Source organism: Squalius cephalus, assembly GCF_949319135.1.
Source record: "Squalius cephalus genome assembly, chromosome: 14".
Classification (NCBI taxonomy): Eukaryota; Metazoa; Chordata; class Actinopteri; order Cypriniformes; family Leuciscidae; genus Squalius; species Squalius cephalus.
The window spans coordinates 37,963,866-37,988,687 of record NC_137135.1 but is presented as its reverse complement, the minus strand read 5'-3'; the positions used below and the strand labels follow the sequence as shown (position 1 = coordinate 37,988,687).

Below are 24,822 nucleotides of genomic sequence, written 5' to 3'. Positions count from 1 at the left end.
ATCTCTTTAATAATAATCTCTTTAATAATAACAACTAACGTTAAACCTCCCATCCTGTGCGCTGTATCTGTTTCTGCTGTGTTTGAGATTACCGTCTGCAGTGATCGCTCCAGCTGCTGCCGTCCCGCCTTCTCCACCTCCTCCACAGAACACATGACCATGCCTGACTCCGCCCCCTCCTGCACAGACACGCCTCTCTTCAGCAGCTCCGCCTCCTGCACAGAACACATGACCACGCCTGACTCCGCCCCCTCCTGCACAGACACGCCTCTCTTCAGCAGATCCGCCTCCTGCACAGAACACATGACCACGCCTGACTCCGCCCCCTCATCTGCAGACACGCCTCTCTTCAGCAGTGCCGCCTCCTGCACAGAGCCTGACTCCGCCCCCTCGTCCAAAGACACGCCTCTATTCAGCAACTCCACCTCCTGCATAGCACGTGACTCCGCCCCCTCGTCCACAGACACGCCTCTATTCAGCAGCTCCACCTCCTGCACAGCACCTGACTCCGCCCCCTCGTCCACAGACACGCCTCTCGCCAGCAGTTCCGCCTCCTGCACAGCACCTGACTCCGCCCCCTCGTCCACAGACACGCCTCTCACCAGCAGCTCCGCCTCCTGCACAGCGCCTGACTCCGCCCCCTCGTCCACAGACACGCCTCTCGCCAGCAGCTCCGCCTCCTGCACAGCGCCTGACTCCGCCCCCTCGTCCACAGACACGCCTCTCGCCAGCAGCTCCGCCTCCTGCACAGCGCCTGACTCCGCCCCCTCGTCCACAGACACGCCTCTCGCCAGCAGCTCCGCCTCCTGCACAGAGGGTCAGTGTGAAACGGCAGCAGGTCATTGAACATGATTTTCCTCACGCGTCTCACCTTGATGATGTCAGCGTGCTCTCTCTCGTCCAGCAACACACGCAGAATCTGCAGGAACATCTGCACAAAGTCCACAGACATTTATTTTATTAAAATGTTAAATTAAAGAATTAGTTCAACTTCAAATCAAAGTAGAACTTCAAATCAAGAAATCCTGCACATTTTTTCTCATGCATACAACAATCCGGACAAAACCAACGTTTAACTCATAGGTTGGTTTTACATTATTTTATCAAATAATATAAATATGCATATACAATTAAAAAAAAAAAAAAAAAAATTATATTACTTTTTTAATTTTAACTATTTAGTAATAGTTAATTTTTAACTATATCCCAAAAGCACTGTACACTGGTGAACCCTTTCCATTAGTCACAATATATGATGATGTATGATGATGATATATGATGATGTATGATGATATATGATGATGTATGATGATGTATGATGATGTATGATGATGATATATGATGATATATGATGATGTATGATGATGTATGATGATGTATGATGATGATATATGATGATGTATGATGATGATATATGATGATGTATGATGATGATATATAATGATGTATGATGATGTATGATGATGATGTACGATGATGATATATGATGATGTATGATGATGATATATGATGTATGATGACGATGTATGATGATGTATGATGATGATATATGATGATGTATGATGATGTATGATGATGATATATGATGATGTATGATGATGATATATGATGTATGATGATGATGTATGATGATGTATGATGATGATATATGATGATGTATGATGATGATATATGATGATGTATGATGATGATATATGATGTATGATGATGATGTATGATGATGTATGATGATGTATGATGATGATATATGATGATGTATGATGATGATATATGATGTATGATGTATGATGATGACGATGTATGATGATGATATATGATGTATGATGATGATATATGATGATGTATGATGATGATATATGATGTATGATGATGTATGATGATGATGTATGATATATGATGATGTATGATGATGATATATGATGATGTATGTGATGATATATGATGATGTATGATGATGATATATGATGTATGATGATGTATGATGATGATGTATGATATATGATGATGTATGATGATGATATATGATGTATGATGATGATATATGATGTATGATGATGTATGATGATGATGTATGATATATGATGATGTATGATGATGATATATGATGATGTATGATGATGATATATGATGTATGATGATGATGTATGATGATGATGATGTATGATGATGATGTATGATATATGATGATGTATGATGATGATATATGATGTATGATGATGATATATGATGTATGATGATGATATATGATGATGTATGATGATGATATATGATGTATGATGATGATATATGATGTATGATGATGTATGATGATGATGTATGATGATGATATATGATGTATGATGACGATGTATGATGATGATGTATGATGATGTATGATGATGTATGATGATGATGTATGATGATGATATATGATGATGTATGATGATGTATGATGATGATATATGATGATGTATGATGATGATATATGATGTATGATGATGATGTATGATGATGATATATGATGATGTATGATGATGTATGATGATGATATATGATGATGTATGATGATGATATATGATGTATGATGATGATATATGATGATGTATGATGATGATATATGATGTATGATGATGATGTATGATGATGATATATGATGATGTATGATGATGTATGATGATGATATATGATGATGTATGATGATGATATATGATGTATGATGATGATATATGATGATGTATGATGATGATATATGATGTATGATGATGATGTATGATGATGATATATGATGATGTATGATGATGTATGATGATGATATATGATGATGTATGATGATGATATATGATGTATGATGATGATGTATGATGATGATATATGATGATGTATGATGATGTATGATGATGATATATGATGATGTATGATGATGATATATGATGTATGATGATGATGTATGATGATGTATGATGATGATATATGATGATGTATGATGATGATATATGATGATATATGATGATGTATGATGATGATATATGATGATGATATATGATGATGTATGATGATGATATATGATGATGTATGATGATGATATATGATGATGTATGATGATGATATATGATGATATATGATGATGTATGATGATGATATATGATGATATATGATGATGTATGATGATGTATGATGATGATATATGATGATGTATGATGATGATATATGATGATATATGATGATGTATGATGATGATATATGATGATATATGATGATGTATGATGATGATATATGATGATATATGATGATATATGATGATGTATGATGATGTATGATGATGATATATGATGATATATGATGATGTATGATGATGTATGATGATATATGATGATGTATGATGATGATGTATGATGATGTATGATGATGATATATGATGATATATGATGATGTATGATGATGATGTATGATGATGTATGATGATGATATATGATGATGTATGATGATGATATATGATGTATGATGATGACGATGTATGATGATGATGTATGATGTATGATGTATGATGATGATATATGATGATGTATGATGATGATATATGATGTATGATGATGTATGATGATGATGTATGATATATGATGATGTATGATGATGATATATGATGATGTATGTGATGATATATGATGATGTATGATGATGATATATGATGTATGATGATGTATGATGATGATGTATGATATATGATGATGTATGATGATGATATATGATGATATATGATGATGTATGATGATGATGTATGATGATGTATGATGATGATATATGATGATGTATGATGATGATATATGATGTATGATGATGTATGATGATGATGTATGATATATGATGATGTATGATGATGATATATGATGATGTATGTGATGATATATGATGATGTATGATGATGATATATGATGTATGATGATGTATGATGATGATGTATGATATATGATGATGTATGATGATGATATATGATGTATGATGATGATATATGATGATGATGATGTATGATGTATGATGATGATATATGATGATGTATGATGATGATATATGATGTATGATGATGATGTATGATGATGATGATGTATGATGATGATGTATGATATATGATGATGTATGATGATGATATATGATGTATGATGATGATATATGATGTATGATGATGATATATGATGATGTATGATGATGATATATGATGTATGATGATGATGTATGATGTATGATGTATGATGATGTATGATGATGATGTATGATATATGATGATGTATGATGTATGATGATGATATATGATGATGTATGATGATGTATGATGTATGATGATGTATGATGATGATGTATGATATATGATGATGTATGATGTATGATGATGATATATGATGATGATGACGATGTATGATGATGATGTATGATGTATGATGATGTATGATGTATGATGATGATATATGATGATGATGACGATGTATGATGATGATGTATGATGTATGATGTAGGCCCTAGCCTGACCCGTGTCCGACAGCTCATCAGAATTATCAGCCCGAGTCCGACCCGAGCCCGTTTTTTTTTTTTTTTTTTTTCCACAGCGGCAGCCTGCCCTATTTGCAGCCATTAAAATATGTCCGTTTTGTTAGTTATGTTTCTTTTCTTTTCATTTCTTTATTAAGTTAATTTAGACAAATGTTTGGAGCATTTAAAAAAAAAAAAAAAAATGACGACCAAGCAAGCCGAGCCAACAGCGAGTAAAACATGTTTGATCAATTTAGCCTCTCAAATCAACGCTAATACTTTACTTGGCTACAATAAAATCCATAGATATAAAACACTTCAAGCATATCACACAGACAGTTAGTTTAATGTTTATTTATTAAACCACAGTGAGTAATTTTTTTTTTGAAATACTGCTCAGGCTGCTCGCAACAGCGCTCGCAAACGAAATTAGCAATAGCCAATCTAAACAAATTAAATTAAAAAAATTAAAAACAAACTTGCAGGTTATCTTACCTCAAAAATGCACCACAGAACATGGCCGTTCTTTTTTCCAGTAGTTTCCAACAGTTAAACGAAAATAAAGTCCAATCAAACGAAAAGTTAGAACAGTCTCTTACAGAGCATCGTGGAGTAAAAGAATAGCATCCAGTGGAAGATTTTAACCCAGTCCTCTCTTCTATCACTCGCGATTTTTCTCTTAATATTCTCCATTATTTGCACATGAGGTGAATCGTTGGTTGCGCTGACGGGAAACCTTCTGTGTGTGTGAGCATGCGTGCGTGCGACTGTCATGTCAATCATATGTCAGTGTAATTATAAGATTATGAAAGTTATGAGGTTATTAAACGTCTTTCTATGATTGTTTTTCTATCGTCAAAGTCAACTTCTCATATTTTTTAAATTAATGTCTAAAAATATAAAAAGAAGGATAACCCAAAAAAAGGCCCGAGGCCCGGCCCGCATGTGAACTATGACGTGAAAATTGGCCCGAAGCCCGGCCCTAGGGGCGTAAAAAAGTCGGGGCCCGTCGGGCTCGGGCTGAAATGCAGGGCTTTAGTATGATGATGATGTATGATATATGATGATGTATGATGATGATGTATGATGTATGCGTGTCGTACCGTGTGCTTCTCCTGCTGCAGGCGTGATGTGTGTCGCTGCAGCTCCTCTAGAGTCACACACACCAGACTGACCCTGCACACATCATGTGACCCTGATTAACCCCTCACTGGCTCCTACACCTGCTCAGTTTCTGCAGGGAAATCTAGGACTGTGTGTGTGTGTGTGTGTGTGTGTGTGTGTGTGTGTGTGTGTGTGTGTGTGTGTGTGTGTGTGTCACTGACCGTGAGTGGCAGGGGGTTTGTGGGTAATGCTGGACTCTCCTGAACACGTGACTGGCGTGTGTTTTAGACGAGGGGCCGCAGGAGACGAACTGACCGCTGTCATCATCCTCCCTCTCGTGGCTCGGCCAATCATCAGCCAGCGAGGAGGCGGAGTCCTGACACCTGGGCGGCTCGTGCAGAGAGGGGTTAGAGGCTCCGTCCGCCAGCGGCTGCGCGCACACACACACACACACACACACACACACACACACACACACACACACACACACACACACAGAGATAAGATCAGGAGCAGGTCAGCATGCAGACAGCGCACGTACACACACACACACACACACACAGACACACAGACACACACACAGACACACACAGACAGACAGACACACACACACACACACACACACAGACACACAGACACACACACACACAGACACACACAGACAGACAGACACACACACAGACACACACAGACACACAGACACACACAGACAGACAGACAGACACACACACACACACACACACACCCTGTATCTCTGGTTGATGGGGTAGATGACTCTAGCCTTCAGGGCAAACGCAGCCACATCTCTGTTGACCGTCCACTGCGTCTCCTGAGAGAAGAAGAAGAAGAGATTCTCCTCAGTGAAGCTGCACACACACACACACACACACACACTTTTATGATGGACACTGGACAGATGCACTTTTATGAAAGAAGAAAGTCATATACACTTAGGATGACTTGAGGGTGAGTAAATCATGGGCTAATTTTCATTTTAAAGTGAACTACTCCTTTAACAGAAGGAATCAGTGATGCTATGATGTCGGCAACTGAAGATATTAGTGCTGAGATCCTGAGACGAGACGAGCTTCTCCGCTGGAGTCCGACCGGCAGCGCCTGCTCCACACACACTCGTCTCAGCGCCTGCTCCACACACACTCGTCTCAGCGCCTGCTCCACACGCACTCGTCTCAGCGCCTGCTCCACACACACTCGTCTCAGCGCCTGCTCCACACACACTCGTCTCAGCGCCTGCTCCACACACACTCGTCACAGCGCCTGCTCCACACACACTCGTCTCAGCGCCTGCTCCACACACACTCGTCTCAGCGCCTGCTCCACACACACTCGTCTCAGCATCTGCTCCACACGCACTCGTCTCAGCGCCTGCTCCACACACACTCGTCTCAGCGCCTGCTCCACACACACTCGTCTCAGCGCCTGCTCCACACACACTCGTCACAGCGCCTGCTCCACACACACTCGTCTCAGCGCCTGCTCCACACACACTCGTCTCAGCGCCTGCTCCACACACACTCGTCACAGCGCCTGCTCCACACACACTCGTCTCAGCGCCTGCTCCACACACACTCGTCTCAGCGCCTGCTCCACACACACTCGTCTCAGCGCCTGCTCCACACGCACTCGTCTCAGCGCCTGCTCCACACGCACTCGTCTCAGCATCTGCTCCACACACACTCGTCTCAGCGCCTGCTCCACACACACTCGTCTCAGCATCTGCTCCACACACACTCGTCACAGCGCCTGCTCCACACACACTCGTCACAGCGCCTGCTCCACACACACTCGTCTCAGCATCTGCTCCACACACACTCGTCTCAGCATCTGCTCCACACACACTCGTCACAGCACCTGCTCCACACACACTCGTCTCAGCGCCTGCTCCACACACACTCGTCTCAGCGCCTGCTCCACACACACTCGTCTCAGCGCCTGCTCCACACACACTCGTCACAGCGCCTGCTCCACACACACTCGTCTCAGCGCCTGCTCCACACACACTCGTCACAGCGCCTGCTCCACACACACTCGTCTCAGCGCCTGCTCCACACACACTCGTCACAGCGCCTGCTCCACACACACTCGTCTCAGCGCCTGCTCCACACACACTCGTCACAGCGCCTGCTCCACACACACTCGTCTCAGCGCCTGCTCCACACACACTCGTCACAGCGCCTGCTCCACACACACTCGTCTCAGCGCCTGCTCCACACACACTCGTCACAGCGCCTGCTCCACACGCACTCGTCTCAGCATCTGCTCCACACGCACTCGTCTCAGCGCCTGCTCCACACACACTCGTCTCAGCGCCTGCTCCACACACACTCGTCTCAGCGCCTGCTCCACACACACTCGTCTCAGCGCCTGCTCCACACACACTCGTCACAGCGCCTGCTCCACACACACTCGTCTCAGCATCTGCTCCACACGCACTCGTCTCAGCATCTGCTCCACACGCACTCGTCTCAGCGCCTGCTCCACACACACTCGTCTCAGCGCCTGCTCCACACACACTCGTCTCAGCGCCTGCTCCACACACACTCGTCTCAGCGCCTGCTCCACACACACTCGTCTCAGCGCCTGCTCCACACACACTCGTCTCAGCATCTGCTCCACACACACTCGTCTCAGCGCCTGCTCCACACACACTCGTCACAGCGCCTGCTCCACACACACTCGTCTCAGCATCTGCTCCACACACACTCGTCTCAGCGCCTGCTCCACACACACTCGTCTCAGCGCCTGCTCCACACACACTCGTCACAGCGCCTGCTCCACACACACTCGTCTCAGCATCTGCTCCACACGCACTCGTCTCAGCGCCTGCTCCACACACACTCGTCTCAGCATCTGCTCCACACGCACTCGTCTCAGCATCTGCTCCACACACACTCGTCTCAGCATCTGCTCCACACGCACTCGTCTCAGCGCCTGCTCCACACACACTCGTCTCAGCATCTGCTCCACACGCACTCGTCTCAGCGCCTGCTCCACACGCACTCGTCTCAGCATCTGCTCCACACACACTCGTCTCAGCATCTGCTCCACACACACTCGTCTCAGCGCCTGCTCCACACGCACTCGTCTCAGCGCCTGCTCCACACACACTCGTCTCAGCATCTGCTCCACACACACTCGTCTCAGCGCCTGCTCCACACACACTCGTCACAGCGCCTGCTCCACACACACTCGTCTCAGCATCTGCTCCACACACACTCGTCTCAGCATCTGCTCCACACACACTCGTCTCAGCATCTGCTCCACACACACTCGTCTCAGCATCTGCTCCACACACACTCGTCTCAGCATCTGCTCCACACACACTCGTCTCAGCATCTGCTCCACACGCACTCGTCTCAGCGCCTGCTCCACACACACTCGTCTCAGCATCTGCTCCACACACACTCGTCTCAGCATCTGCTCCACACGCACTCGTCTCAGCGCCTGCTCCACACACACTCGTCTCAGCACCTGCTCCACACACACTCGTCTCAGCATCTGCTCCACACACACTCGTCACAGCGCCTGCTCCACACACACTCGTCTCAGCATCTGCTCCACACACACTCGTCACAGCGCCTGCTCCACACACACTCGTCTTAGCGCCTGCTCCACACACACTCGTCTCAGCATCTGCTCCACACGCACTCGTCTCAGCGCCTGCTCCACACACACTCGTCTCAGCATCTGCTCCACACACACTCGTCTCAGCGCCTGCTCCACACACACTCGTCACAGCGCCTGCTCCACACACACTCGTCTCAGCATCTGCTCCACACACACTCGTCTCAGCATCTGCTCCACACACACTCGTCTCAGCATCTGCTCCACACGCACTCGTCTCAGCGCCTGCTCCACACACACTCGTCTCAGCATCTGCTCCACACACACTCGTCTCAGCATCTGCTCCACACGCACTCGTCTCAGCGCCTGCTCCACACACACTCGTCTCAGCACCTGCTCCACACACACTCGTCTCAGCATCTGCTCCACACACACTCGTCTCAGCGCCTGCTCCACACACACTCGTCTCAGCATCTGCTCCACACACACTCGTCACAGCGCCTGCTCCACACACACTCGTCTCAGCATCTGCTCCACACACACTCGTCTCAGCGCCTGCTCCACACACACTCGTCTCAGCATCTGCTCCACACGCACTCGTCTCAGCGCCTGCTCCACACACACTCGTCACAGCGCCTGCTCCACACGCACTCGTCTCAGCGCCTGCTCCACACACACTCGTCTCAGCATCTGCTCCACACACACTCGTCTCAGCATCTGCTCCACACGCACTCGTCTCAGCGTCTGCTCCACACACACTCGTCTCAGCGCCTGCTCCACACGCACTCGTCTCAGCATCTGCTCCACACACACTCGTCTCAGCGCCTGCTCCACACACACTCGTCTCAGCATCTGCTCCACACGCACTCGTCTCAGCGCCTGCTCCACACACACTCGTCACAGCGCCTGCTCCACACGCACTCGTCTCAGCATCTGCTCCACACGCACTCGTCTCAGCATCTGCTCCACACGCACTCGTCTCAGCATCTGCTCCACACGCACTCGTCTCAGCGCCTGCTCCACACACACTCGTCTCAGCGTCTGCTCCACACACACTCGTCTCAGCATCTGCTCCACACGCACTCGTCTCAGCATCTGCTCCACACGCACTCGTCTCAGCATCTGCTCCACACGCACTCGTCTCAGCGCCTGCTCCACACACACTCGTCTCAGCGTCTGCTCCACACACACTCGTCTCAGCATCTGCTCCACACACACTCGTCTCAGCATCTGCTCCACACACACTCGTCTCAGCATCTGCTCCACACGCACTCGTCTCAGCGTCTGCTCCACACACACTCGTCACAGCGCCTGCTCCACACGCACTCGTCTCAGCATCTGCTCCACACACACTCGTCTCAGCGCCTGCTCCACACACACTCGTCTCAGCATCTGCTCCACACGCACTCGTCTCAGCGCCTGCTCCACACACACTCGTCACAGCGCCTGCTCCACACGCACTCGTCTCAGCGCCTGCTCCACACGCACTCGTCTCAGCGCCTGCTCCACACACACTCGTCTCAGCATCTGCTCCACACACACTCGTCTCAGCATCTGCTCCACACGCACTCGTCTCAGCGTCTGCTCCACACACACTCGTCTCAGCATCTGCTCCACACGCACTCGTCTCAGCATCTGCTCCACACGCACTCGTCTCAGCGCCTGCTCCACACACACTCGTCACAGCGCCTGCTCCACACACACTCGTCTCAGCATCTGCTCCACACACACTCGTCTCAGCGCCTGCTCCACACACACTCGTCACAGCGCCTGCTCCACACACACTCGTCACAGCGCCTGCTCCACACGCACTCGTCTCAGCATCTGCTCCACACACACTCGTCTCAGCGCCTGCTCCACACACACTCGTCACAGCGCCTGCTCCACACACACTCGTCTCAGCGCCTGCTCCACACACACTCGTCTCAGCATCTGCTCCACACACACTCGTCACAGCGCCTGCTCCACACGCACTCGTCTCAGCATCTGCTCCACACACACTCGTCTCAGCGCCTGCTCCACACACACTCGTCTCAGCATCTGCTCCACACGCACTCGTCACAGCGCCTGCTCCACACGCACTCGTCTCAGCATCTGCTCCACACACACTCGTCTCAGCGCCTGCTCCACACACACTCGTCTCAGCGCCTGCTCCACACACACTCGTCTCAGCATCTGCTCCACACACACTCGTCTCAGCATCTGCTCCACACACACTCGTCTCAGCATCTGCTCCACACGCACTCGTCTCAGCGCCTGCTCCACACACACTCGTCTCAGCATCTGCTCCACACACACTCGTCTCAGCATCTGCTCCACACGCACTCGTCTCAGCGCCTGCTCCACACACACTCGTCTCAGCATCTGCTCCACACACACTCGTCACAGCGCCTGCTCCACACACACTCGTCTCAGCATCTGCTCCACACACACTCGTCTCAGCGCCTGCTCCACACACACTCGTCTCAGCATCTGCTCCACACGCACTCGTCTCAGCGCCTGCTCCACACACACTCGTCACAGCGCCTGCTCCACACGCACTCGTCTCAGCGCCTGCTCCACACGCACTCGTCTCAGCGCCTGCTCCACACACACTCGTCTCAGCGCCTGCTCCACACGCACTCGTCTCAGTGTCTGCTCCACACACACTCGTCTCAGCGCCTGCTCCACACGCACTCGTCTCAGCATCTGCTCCACACACACTCGTCTCAGCGCCTGCTCCACACACACTCGTCTCAGCATCTGCTCCACACGCACTCGTCTCAGCGCCTGCTCCACACGCACTCGTCTCAGCATCTGCTCCACACACACTCGTCTCAGCGCCTGCTCCACACACACTCGTCTCAGCATCTGCTCCACACGCACTCGTCTCAGCGCCTGCTCCACACACACTCGTCACAGCGCCTGCTCCACACGCACTCGTCTCAGCATCTGCTCCACACGCACTCGTCTCAGCATCTGCTCCACACGCACTCGTCTCAGCATCTGCTCCACACGCACTCGTCTCAGCGCCTGCTCCACACACACTCGTCTCAGCGTCTGCTCCACACACACTCGTCTCAGCATCTGCTCCACACGCACTCGTCTCAGCATCTGCTCCACACGCACTCGTCTCAGCATCTGCTCCACACGCACTCGTCTCAGCGCCTGCTCCACACACACTCGTCTCAGCGTCTGCTCCACACACACTCGTCTCAGCATCTGCTCCACACACACTCGTCTCAGCATCTGCTCCACACGCACTCGTCTCAGCATCTGCTCCACACGCACTCGTCTCAGCGTCTGCTCCACACACACTCGTCACAGCGCCTGCTCCACACGCACTCGTCTCAGCATCTGCTCCACACACACTCGTCTCAGCGCCTGCTCCACACACACTCGTCTCAGCATCTGCTCCACACGCACTCGTCTCAGCGCCTGCTCCACACACACTCGTCACAGCACCTGCTCCACACGCACTCGTCTCAGCGCCTGCTCCACACGCACTCGTCTCAGCGCCTGCTCCACACACACTCGTCTCAGCATCTGCTCCACACACACTCGTCTCAGCATCTGCTCCACACGCACTCGTCTCAGCGTCTGCTCCACACACACTCGTCTCAGCATCTGCTCCACACGCACTCGTCTCAGCATCTGCTCCACACGCACTCGTCTCAGCGCCTGCTCCACACACACTCGTCACAGCGCCTGCTCCACACACACTCGTCTCAGCATCTGCTCCACACACACTCGTCTCAGCGCCTGCTCCACACACACTCGTCACAGCGCCTGCTCCACACACACTCGTCACAGCGCCTGCTCCACACGCACTCGTCTCAGCATCTGCTCCACACACACTCGTCTCAGCGCCTGCTCCACACACACTCGTCACAGCGCCTGCTCCACACACACTCGTCTCAGCGCCTGCTCCACACACACTCGTCTCAGCATCTGCTCCACACACACTCGTCACAGCGCCTGCTCCACACGCACTCGTCTCAGCATCTGCTCCACACACACTCGTCTCAGCGCCTGCTCCACACGCACTCGTCACAGCGCCTGCTCCACACGCACTCGTCTCAGCATCTGCTCCACACACACTCGTCTCAGCGCCTGCTCCACACACACTCGTCTCAGCGCCTGCTCCACACACACTCGTCTCAGCATCTGCTCCACACGCACTCGTCTCAGCATCTGCTCCACACACACTCGTCTCAGCATCTGCTCCACACACACTCGTCTCAGCATCTGCTCCACACGCACTCGTCTCAGCGCCTGCTCCACACGCACTCGTCTCAGCATCTGCTCCACACACACTCGTCTCAGCATCTGCTCCACACGCACTCGTCTCAGCGCCTGCTCCACACGCACTCGTCTCAGCATCTGCTCCACACACACTCGTCTCAGCGCCTGCTCCACACGCACTCGTCACAGCGCCTGCTCCACACGCACTCGTCTCAGCGCCTGCTCCACACACACTCGTCTCAGCATCTGCTCCACACACACTCGTCTCAGCATCTGCTCCACACGCACTCGTCTCAGCGCCTGCTCCACACGCACTCGTCTCAGCATCTGCTCCACACACACTCGTCTCAGCGCCTGCTCCACACGCACTCGTCACAGCGCCTGCTCCACACGCACTCGTCTCAGCATCTGCTCCACACACACTCGTCTCAGCGCCTGCTCCACACACACTCGTCTCAGCATCTGCTCCACACACACTCGTCTCAGCGCCTGCTCCACACGCACTCGTCTCAGCGCCTGCTCCACACACACTCGTCACAGCATCTGCTCCACACGCACTCGTCTCAGCATCTGCTCCACACGCACTCGTCTCAGCATCTGCTCCACACACACTCGTCTCAGCATCTGCTCCACACGCACTCGTCTCAGCGCCTGCTCCACACGCACTCGTCTCAGCATCTGCTCCACACGCACTCGTCTCAGCGCCTGCTCCACACACACTCGTCTCAGCGCCTGCTCCACACACACTCGTCTCAGCGACTGCTCCACACGCACTCGTCTCAGCATCTGCTCCACACGCACTCGTCTCAGCGCCTGCTCCACACGCACTCGTCTCAGCATCTGCTCCACACACACTCGTCTCAGCATCTGCTCCACACGCACTCGTCTCAGCATCTGCTCCACACGCACTCGTCTCAGCGCCTGCTCCACACACACTCGTCTCAGCATCTGCTCCACACGCACTCGTCTCAGCATCTGCTCCACACACACTCGTCTCAGCGCCTGCTCCACACACACTCGTCTCAGCATCTGCTCCACACACACTCGTCTCAGCATCTGCTCCACACGCACTCGTCTCAGCTTCTGCTCCACACGCACTCGTCTCAGCATCTGCTCCACACGCACTCGTCTCAGCGCCTGCTCCACACGCACTCGTCTCAGCGCCTGCTCCACACGCACTCGTCTCAGCTTCTGCTCCACACGCACTCGTCTCAGCATCTGCTCCACACACACTCGTCTCAGCATCTGCTCCACACGCACTCGTCTCAGCGCCTGCTCCACACGCACTCGTCTCAGCATCTGCTCCACACGCACTCGTCTCAGCATCTGCTCCACACGCACTCGTCTCAGCATCTGCTCCACACGCACTCGTCTCAGCATCTGCTCCACACACACTCGTCTCAGCATCTGCTCCACACGCACTCGTCTCAGCGCCTGCTCCACACGCACTCGTCTCAGCATCTGCTCCACACGCACTCGTCTCAGCGCCTGCTCCACACGCACTCGTCTCAGCATCTGCTCCACACACACTCGTCTCAGCGCCTGCTCCACACACACTCGTCACAGCGCCTGCTCCACACGCACTCGTCTCAGCGCCTGCTCCACACGCACTCGTCTCAGCGCCTGCTCCACACGCACTCGTCTCAGTGTCTGCTCCACACGCACTCGTCTCAGCGCCTGCTCCACACGCACTCGTCTCAGCATCTGCTCCACACACACTCGTCTCAGCGCCTGCTCCACACACACTCGTCTCAGCATCTGCTCCACACGCACTCGTCTCAGCGCCTGCTCCACACGCACTCGTCTCAGCATCTGCTCCACACACACTCGTCTCAGCGCCTGCTCCACACACACTCGTCTCAGCATCTGCTCCACACGCACTCGTCTCAGCGCCTGCTCCACACACACTCGTCACAGCGCCTGCTCCACACGCACTCGTCTCAGCATCTGCTCCACACGCACTCGTCTCAGCATCTGCTCCACACGCACTCGTCTCAGCATCTGCTCCACACGCACTCGTCTCAGCGCCTGCTCCACACACACTCGTCTCAGCGTCTGCTCCACACACACTCGTCTCAGCATCTGCTCCACACGCACTCGTCTCAGCATCTGCTCCACACGCACTCGTCTCAGCATCTGCTCCACACGCACTCGTCTCAGCGCCTGCTCCACACACACTCGTCTCAGCGTCTGCTCCACACACACTCGTCTCAGCATCTGCTCCACACACACTCGTCTCAGCATCTGCTCCACACACACTCGTCTCAGCATCTGCTCCACACGCACTCGTCTCAGCGTCTGCTCCACACACACTCGTCACAGCGCCTGCTCCACACGCACTCGTCTCAGCATCTGCTCCACACACACTCGTCTCAGCGCCTGCTCCACACACACTCGTCTCAGCATCTGCTCCACACGCACTCGTCTCAGCGCCTGCTCCACACACACTCGTCACAGCGCCTGCTCCACACGCACTCGTCTCAGCGCCTGCTCCACACGCACTCGTCTCAGCATCTGCTCCACACACACTCGTCTCAGCGCCTGCTCCACACACACTCGTCTCAGCATCTGCTCCACACGCACTCGTCTCAGCGCCTGCTCCACACACACTCGTCACAGCGCCTGCTCCACACGCACTCGTCTCAGCATCTGCTCCACACGCACTCGTCTCAGCATCTGCTCCACACGCACTCGTCTCAGCATCTGCTCCACACGCATTCGTCTCAGCGCCTGCTCCACACACACTCGTCTCAGCGTCTGCTCCACACACACTCGTCTCAGCATCTGCTCCACACGCACTCGTCTCAGCATCTGCTCCACACGCACTCGTCTCAGCATCTGCTCCACACGCACTCGTCTCAGCGCCTGCTCCACACACACTCGTCTCAGCGTCTGCTCCACACACACTCGTCTCAGCATCTGCTCCACACACACTCGTCTCAGCATCTGCTCCACACACACTCGTCTCAGCATCTGCTCCACACGCACTCGTCTCAGCGTCTGCTCCACACACACTCGTCACAGCGCCTGCTCCACACGCACTCGTCTCAGCATCTGCTCCACACACACTCGTCTCAGCGCCTGCTCCACACACACTCGTCTCAGCATCTGCTCCACACGCACTCGTCTCAGCGCCTGCTCCACACACACTCGTCACAGCACCTGCTCCACACGCACTCGTCTCAGCGCCTGCTCCACACGCACTCGTCTCAGCGCCTGCTCCACACACACTCGTCTCAGCATCTGCTCCACACACACTCGTCTCAGCATCTGCTCCACACGCACTCGTCTCAGCGTCTGCTCCACACACACTCGTCTCAGCATCTGCTCCACACGCACTCGTCTCAGCATCTGCTCCACACGCACTCGTCTCAGCGCCTGCTCCACACACACTCGTCACAGCGCCTGCTCCACACACACTCGTCTCAGCGTCTGCTCCACACACACTCGTCTCAGCATCTGCTCCACACGCACTCGTCTCAGCATCTGCTCCACACGCACTCGTCTCAGCGCCTGCTCCACACACACTCGTCTCAGCGTCTGCTCCACACACACTCGTCTCAGCATCTGCTCCACACACACTCGTCTCAGCATCTGCTCCACACACACTCGTCTCAGCATCTGCTCCACACGCACTCGTCTCAGCGTCTGCTCCACACGCACTCGTCACAGCGCCTGCTCCACACGCACTCGTCTCAGCATCTGCTCCACACACACTCGTCTCAGCGCCTGCTCCACACACACTCGTCTCAGCATCTGCTCCACACGCACTCGTCTCAGCGCCTGCTCCACACACACTCGTCACAGCACCTGCTCCACACGCACTCGTCTCAGCGCCTGCTCCACACGCACTCGTCTCAGCGCCTGCTCCACACACACTCGTCTCAGCATCTGCTCCACACACACTCGTCTCAGCATCTGCTCCACACGCACTCGTCTCAGCGTCTGCTCCACACGCACTCGTCTCAGCATCTGCTCCACACGCACTCGTCTCAGCGCCTGCTCCACACACACTCGTCACAGCGCCTGCTCCACACACACTCGTCTCAGCATCTGCTCCACACACACTCGTCTCAGCGCCTGCTCCACACACACTCGTCACAGCGCCTGCTCCACACACACTCGTCACAGCGCCTGCTCCACACGCACTCGTCTCAGCATCTGCTCCACACACACTCGTCTCAGCGCCTGCTCCACACACACTCGTCACAGCGCCTGCTCCACACACACTCGTCTCAGCGCCTGCTCCACACACACTCGTCTCAGCATCTGCTCCACACACACTCGTCACAGCGCCTGCTCCACACGCACTCGTCTCAGCATCTGCTCCACACACACTCGTCTCAGCGCCTGCTCCACACGCACTCGTCACAGCGCCTGCTCCACACGCACTCGTCTCAGCATCTGCTCCACACACACTCGTCTCAGCGCCTGCTCCACACACACTCGTCTCAGCGCCTGCTCCACACACACTCGTCTCAGCATCTGCTCCACACGCACTCGTCTCAGCATCTGCTCCACACACACTCGTCTCAGCATCTGCTCCACACACACTCGTCTCAGCATCTGCTCCACACGCACTCGTCTCAGCGCCTGCTCCACACGCACTCGTCTCAGCATCTGCTCCACACACACTCGTCTCAGCATCTGCTCCACACGCACTCGTCTCAGCGCCTGCTCCACACGCACTCGTCTCAGCATCTGCTCCACACACACTCGTCTCAGCGCCTGCTCCACACGCACTCGTCACAGCGCCTGCTCCACACGCACTCGTCTCAGCGCCTGCTCCACACACACTCGTCTCAGCATCTGCTCCACACACACTCGTCTCAGCATCTGCTCCACACGCACTCGTCTCAGCGCCTGCTCCACACGCACTCGTCTCAGCATCTGCTCCACACGCACTCGTCTCAGCGCCTGCTCCACACGCACTCGTCACAGCGCCTGCTCCACACGCACTCGTCTCAGCATCTGCTCCACACACACTCGTCTCAGCGCCTGCTCCACACACACTCGTCTCAGCGCCTGCTCCACACGCACTCGTCTCAGCGCCTGCTCCACACGCACTCGTCACAGCATCTGCTCCACACGCACTCGTCTCAGCATCTGCTCCACACGCACTCGTCTCAGCATCTGCTCCACACGCACTCGTCTCAGCATCTGCTCCACACGCACTCGTCTCAGCGCCTGCTCCACACGCACTCGTCTCAGCATCTGCTCCACACGCACTCGTCTCAGCGCCTGCTCCACACACACTCGTCTCAGCGCCTGCTCCACACACACTCGTCTCAGCGACTGCTCCACACGCACTCGTCTCAGCATCTGCTCCACACGCACTCGTCTCAGCGCCTGCTCCACACGCACTCGTCTCAGCATCTGCTCCACACACACTCGTCTCAGCATCTGCTCCACACGCACTCGTCTCAGCATCTGCTCCACACGCACTCGTCTCAGCATCTGCTCCACACGCACTCGTCTCAGCGCCTGCTCCACACACACTCGTCTCAGCATCTGCTCCACACGCACTCGTCTCAGCGCCTGCTCCACACGCACTCGTCTCAGCATCTGCTCCACACGCACTCGTCTCAGCATCTGCTCCACACGCACTCGTCTCAGCGCCTGCTCCACACGCACTCGTCTCAGCATCTGCTCCACACGCACTCGTCTCAGCATCTGCTCCACACGCACTCGTCTCAGCATCTGCTCCACACGCACTCGTCTCAGCGCCTGCTCCACACGCACTCGTCTCAGCGCCTGCTCCACACACACTCGTCTCAGCATCTGCTCCACACGCACTCGTCTCAGCGCCTGCTCCACACGCACTCGTCTCAGCATCTGCTCCACACGCACTCGTCTCAGCATCTGCTCCACACGCACTCGTCTCAGCGCCTGCTCCACACACACTCGTCTCAGCATCTGCTCCACACGCACTCGTCTCAGCGACTGCTCCACACGCACTCGTCTCAGCATCTGCTCCACACGCACTCGTCTCAGCGCCTGCTCCACACGCACTCGTCTCAGCATCTGCTCCACACGCACTCGTCTCAGCATCTGCTCCACACGCACTCGTCTCAGCGCCTGCTCCACACACACTCGTCTCAGCATCTGCTCCACACGCACTCGTCTCAGCATCTGCTCCACACACACTCGTCTCAGCGCCTGCTCCACACACACTCGTCTCAGCATCTGCTCCACACACACTCGTCTCAGCATCTGCTCCACACGCACTCGTCTCAGCTTCTGCTCCACACGCACTCGTCTCAGCATCTGCTCCACACGCACTCGTCTCAGCGCCTGCTCCACACGCACTCGTCTCAGCATCTGCTCCACACACACTCGTCTCAGCATCTGCTCCACACGCACTCGTCTCAGCGCCTGCTCCACACGCACTCGTCTCAGCGCCTGCTCCACACGCACTCGTCTCAGCATCTGCTCCACACGCACTCGTCTCAGCATCTGCTCCACACACACTCGTCTCAGCGCCTGCTCCACACGCACTCGTCTCAGCATCTGCTCCACACACACTCGTCTCAGCATCTGCTCCACACACACTCGTCTCAGCATCTGCTCCACACACACTCGTCTCAGCATCTGCTCCACACGCACTCGTCTCAGCGCCTGCTCCACACACACTCGTCTCAGCATCTGGTCCACACACACTCGTCTCAGCATCTGCTCCACACGCACTCGTCTCAGCGCCTGCTCCACACACTCGTCTCAGCGCCTGCTCCACACACACTCGTCTCAGCATCTGCTCCACACGCACTCGTCTCAGCATCTGCTCCACACACACTCGTCTCAGCATCTGCTCCACACGCACTCGTCTCAGCGCCTGCTCCACACACACTCGTCTCAGCATCTGGTCCACACACACTCGTCTCAGCATCTGCTCCACACACACTCGTCTCAGCGCCTGCTCCACACGCACTCGTCTCAGCGCCTGCTCCACACACACTCGTCTCAGCGCCTGCTCCACACGCACTCGTCTCAGCATCTGCTCCACACACACTCGTCTCAGCGCCTGCTCCACACGCACTCGTCTCAGCGCCTGCTCCACACGCACTCGTCTCAGCGCCTGCTCCACACGCACTCGTCTCAGCGCCTGCTCCACACGCACTCGTCTCAGCACCTGCTCCACACACACTCGTCTCAGCGCCTGCTCCACACACACTCGTCTCAGCACCTGCTCCACACACACTCGTCTCAGCGCCTGCTCCACACGCACTCGTCTCAGCGCCTGCTCCACACACACTCGTCTCAGCATCTGCTCCACACGCACTCGTCTCAGCGCCTGCTCCACACGCACTCGTCTCAGCATCTGCTCCACACGCACTCGTCTCAGCATCTGCTCCACACGCACTCGTCTCAGCGCCTGCTCCACACACACTCGTCTCAGCATCTGCTCCACACGCACTCGTCTCAGCGACTGCTCCACACGCACTCGTCTCAGCATCTGCTCCACACGCACTCGTCTCAGCGCCTGCTCCACACGCACTCGTCTCAGCATCTGCTCCACACGCACTCGTCTCAGCATCTGCTCCACACGCACTCGTCTCAGCGCCTGCTCCACACACACTCGTCTCAGCATCTGCTCCACACGCACTCGTCTCAGCATCTGCTCCACACACACTCGTCTCAGCGCCTGCTCCACACACACTCGTCTCAGCATCTGCTCCACACACACTCGTCTCAGCATCTGCTCCACACGCACTCGTCTCAGCTTCTGCTCCACACGCACTCGTCTCAGCATCTGCTCCACACGCACTCGTCTCAGCGCCTGCTCCACACGCACTCGTCTCAGCATCTGCTCCACACACACTCGTCTCAGCATCTGCTCCACACGCACTCGTCTCAGCGCCTGCTCCACACGCACTCGTCTCAGCGCCTGCTCCACACGCACTCGTCTCAGCATCTGCTCCACACGCACTCGTCTCAGCATCTGCTCCACACACACTCGTCTCAGCGCCTGCTCCACACGCACTCGTCTCAGCATCTGCTCCACACACACTCGTCTCAGCATCTGCTCCACACACACTCGTCTCAGCATCTGCTCCACACACACTCGTCTCAGCATCTGCTCCACACGCACTCGTCTCAGCGCCTGCTCCACACACACTCGTCTCAGCATCTGGTCCACACACACTCGTCTCAGCATCTGCTCCACACGCACTCGTCTCAGCGCCTGCTCCACACACTCGTCTCAGCGCCTGCTCCACACACACTCGTCTCAGCATCTGCTCCACACACACTCGTCTCAGCATCTGCTCCACACACACTCGTCTCAGCATCTGCTCCACACACACTCGTCTCAGCATCTGCTCCACACGCACTCGTCTCAGCGCCTGCTCCACACACACTCGTCTCAGCATCTGGTCCACACGCACTCGTCTCAGCATCTGCTCCACACGCACTCGTCTCAGCGCCTGCTCCACACACTCGTCTCAGCGCCTGCTCCACACACACTCGTCTCAGCATCTGCTCCACACGCACTCGTCTCAGCATCTGCTCCACACACACTCGTCTCAGCATCTGCTCCACACGCACTCGTCTCAGCGCCTGCTCCACACACACTCGTCTCAGCATCTGGTCCACACACACTCGTCTCAGCATCTGCTCCACACACACTCGTCTCAGCGCCTGCTCCACACGCACTCGTCTCAGCGCCTGCTCCACACACACTCGTCTCAGCGCCTGCTCCACACGCACTCGTCTCAGCATCTGCTCCACACACACTCGTCTCAGCGCCTGCTCCACACGCACTCGTCTCAGCGCCTGCTCCACACGCACTCGTCTCAGCGCCTGCTCCACACGCACTCGTCTCAGCGCCTGCTCCACACACACTCGTCTCAGCACCTGCTCCACACACACTCGTCTCAGCGCCTGCTCCACACACACTCGTCTCAGCACCTGCTCCACACACACTCGTCTCAGCGCCTGCTCCACACGCACTCGTCTCAGCGCCTGCTCCACACACACTCGTCTCAGCATCTGCTCCACACGCACTCGTCTCAGCGCCTGCTCCACACGCACTCGTCTCAGCATCTGCTCCACACGCACTCGTCTCAGCATCTGCTCCACACGCACTCGTCTCAGCGCCTGCTCCACACACACTCGTCTCAGCATCTGCTCCACACGCACTCGTCTCAGCGACTGCTCCACACGCACTCGTCTCAGCATCTGCTCCACACGCACTCGTCTCAGCGCCTGCTCCACACGCACTCGTCTCAGCATCTGCTCCACACGCACTCGTCTCAGCATCTGCTCCACACGCACTCGTCTCAGCGCCTGCTCCACACACACTCGTCTCAGCATCTGCTCCACACGCACTCGTCTCAGCATCTGCTCCACACACACTCGTCTCAGCGCCTGCTCCACACACACTCGTCTCAGCATCTGCTCCACACACACTCGTCTCAGCATCTGCTCCACACGCACTCGTCTCAGCTTCTGCTCCACACGCACTCGTCTCAGCATCTGCTCCACACGCACTCGTCTCAGCGCCTGCTCCACACGCACTCGTCTCAGCATCTGCTCCACACACACTCGTCTCAGCATCTGCTCCACACGCACTCGTCTCAGCGCCTGCTCCACACGCACTCGTCTCAGCGCCTGCTCCACACGCACTCGTCTCAGCATCTGCTCCACACGCACTCGTCTCAGCATCTGCTCCACACACACTCGTCTCAGCGCCTGCTCCACACGCACTCGTCTCAGCATCTGCTCCACACACACTCGTCTCAGCATCTGCTCCACACACACTCGTCTCAGCATCTGCTCCACACACACTCGTCTCAGCATCTGCTCCACACGCACTCGTCTCAGCGCCTGCTCCACACACACTCGTCTCAGCATCTGGTCCACACACACTCGTCTCAGCATCTGCTCCACACGCACTCGTCTCAGCGCCTGCTCCACACACTCGTCTCAGCGCCTGCTCCACACACACTCGTCTCAGCATCTGCTCCACACGCACTCGTCTCAGCATCTGCTCCACACACACTCGTCTCAGCATCTGCTCCACACGCACTCGTCTCAGCGCCTGCTCCACACACACTCGTCTCAGCATCTGGTCCACACACACTCGTCTCAGCATCTGCTCCACACACACTCGTCTCAGCGCCTGCTCCACACGCACTCGTCTCAGCGCCTGCTCCACACACACTCGTCTCAGCGCCTGCTCCACACGCACTCGTCTCAGCATCTGCTCCACACACACTCGTCTCAGCGCCTGCTCCACACGCACTCGTCTCAGCGCCTGCTCCACACGCACTCGTCTCAGCGCCTGCTCCACACGCACTCGTCTCAGCGCCTGCTCCACACACACTCGTCTCAGCACCTGCTCCACACACACTCGTCTCAGCGCCTGCTCCACACACACTCGTCTCAGCACCTGCTCCACACACACTCGTCTCAGCGCCTGCTCCACACGCACTCGTCTCAGCGCCTGCTCCACACACACTCGTCACACACTCGTCTCAGCGCCTGCTCCACACACACTCGTCACACACTCGTCTCAGCGCCTGCTCCACACACACTCGTCACACACTCGTCTCAGCGCCTGCTCCACACACACTCGTCACACACTCGTCTCAGCGCCTGCTCCACACACACTCGTCTCAGCGAGTATATGATATTAGCATAATCCACAGAAATCAAAATGGGAAAAAATGAAACTGTTTGTGTGTAAGCAGTGTGTTAGTGAGTGCAGCACACACTGGTCCATCATCCGGTCCGCAGCTCCGGCGGTCACCGTCGCTCTCCTCCTCCTCCTCCTCCTCCTCCTCTTCCTCCTCCTCCTCTTCCTCACGCCGGCCTCCGCACTGACACACAACACAGCTCATCAACACCTCATATCCTCACAGAGAGGAAGATATACAGAAGAGTCAGTGAGAGCGATAGAGTGTGTGTGATATGAGCTCATTTCCTCCGCAGGAAACACAAGCCAATGGGAGAAACAGAGTGATTGACTGATCTAGTACAGTTGACGAAAAGATCATTATTAATTAAACATACAGTAAATAAATAAAAATAAAACACCATTTTCTGTATTTCTGATTTATAGAGAAAAATCTAAAATCCCTTCTGTAAAAAATCTTCAACTCTAATATGTCAACAAAATCAAACAATATAGTTTTGAACCTGGCTTTATCCAATGTTCAGATTTATGTGCTGGAAATGTATGCAAATGAGTGCATATTTAATTAGACAAAGCCTCATTTGCATATATAAACAAAACATTTCATAAAACTTTTAATCAAAAAAATGTTTGCAATTTATAATGTAATTAATCAGCTGTGGAATCAGGACAATATCCATTAGGTTTTGACCCTATTCACCTGGGGTGTCTTGCCTTAAAAAGCAAAAATTACAACTTTATGTTATAATTGACTTTTTATGTCATAATTTCGACTT

General features: G+C 53.9%; 1 protein-coding gene across 4 annotated transcripts in view; it reads right to left on the bottom strand.

Moving 5' to 3' along the window:
- Positions 1 to 24,822, bottom strand: part of evc (EvC ciliary complex subunit 1) — a gene marked incomplete at its 5' end in the record, with an annotated part of 56,078 nt that overhangs the window by 30,937 nt on the left and 319 nt on the right. For 2 of the 4 annotated variants that reach the window (XM_079893318.1, XM_079893320.1), the window contains 6 exons: positions 93 to 806; positions 872 to 931; positions 5,601 to 5,673; positions 5,823 to 6,031; positions 6,347 to 6,430; positions 24,126 to 24,230. In XM_079893318.1, the coding sequence (XP_079749444.1) occupies positions 93 to 806; positions 872 to 931; positions 5,601 to 5,673; positions 5,823 to 6,031; positions 6,347 to 6,430; positions 24,126 to 24,230 (1,245 nt within the window). The remainder of the gene's footprint in view (positions 1 to 92; positions 807 to 871; positions 932 to 5,600; positions 5,674 to 5,822; positions 6,032 to 6,346; positions 6,431 to 24,125; positions 24,231 to 24,822) is intronic. The other 2 variants (XM_079893319.1, XM_079893321.1) reach the window with 2 other exon arrangements.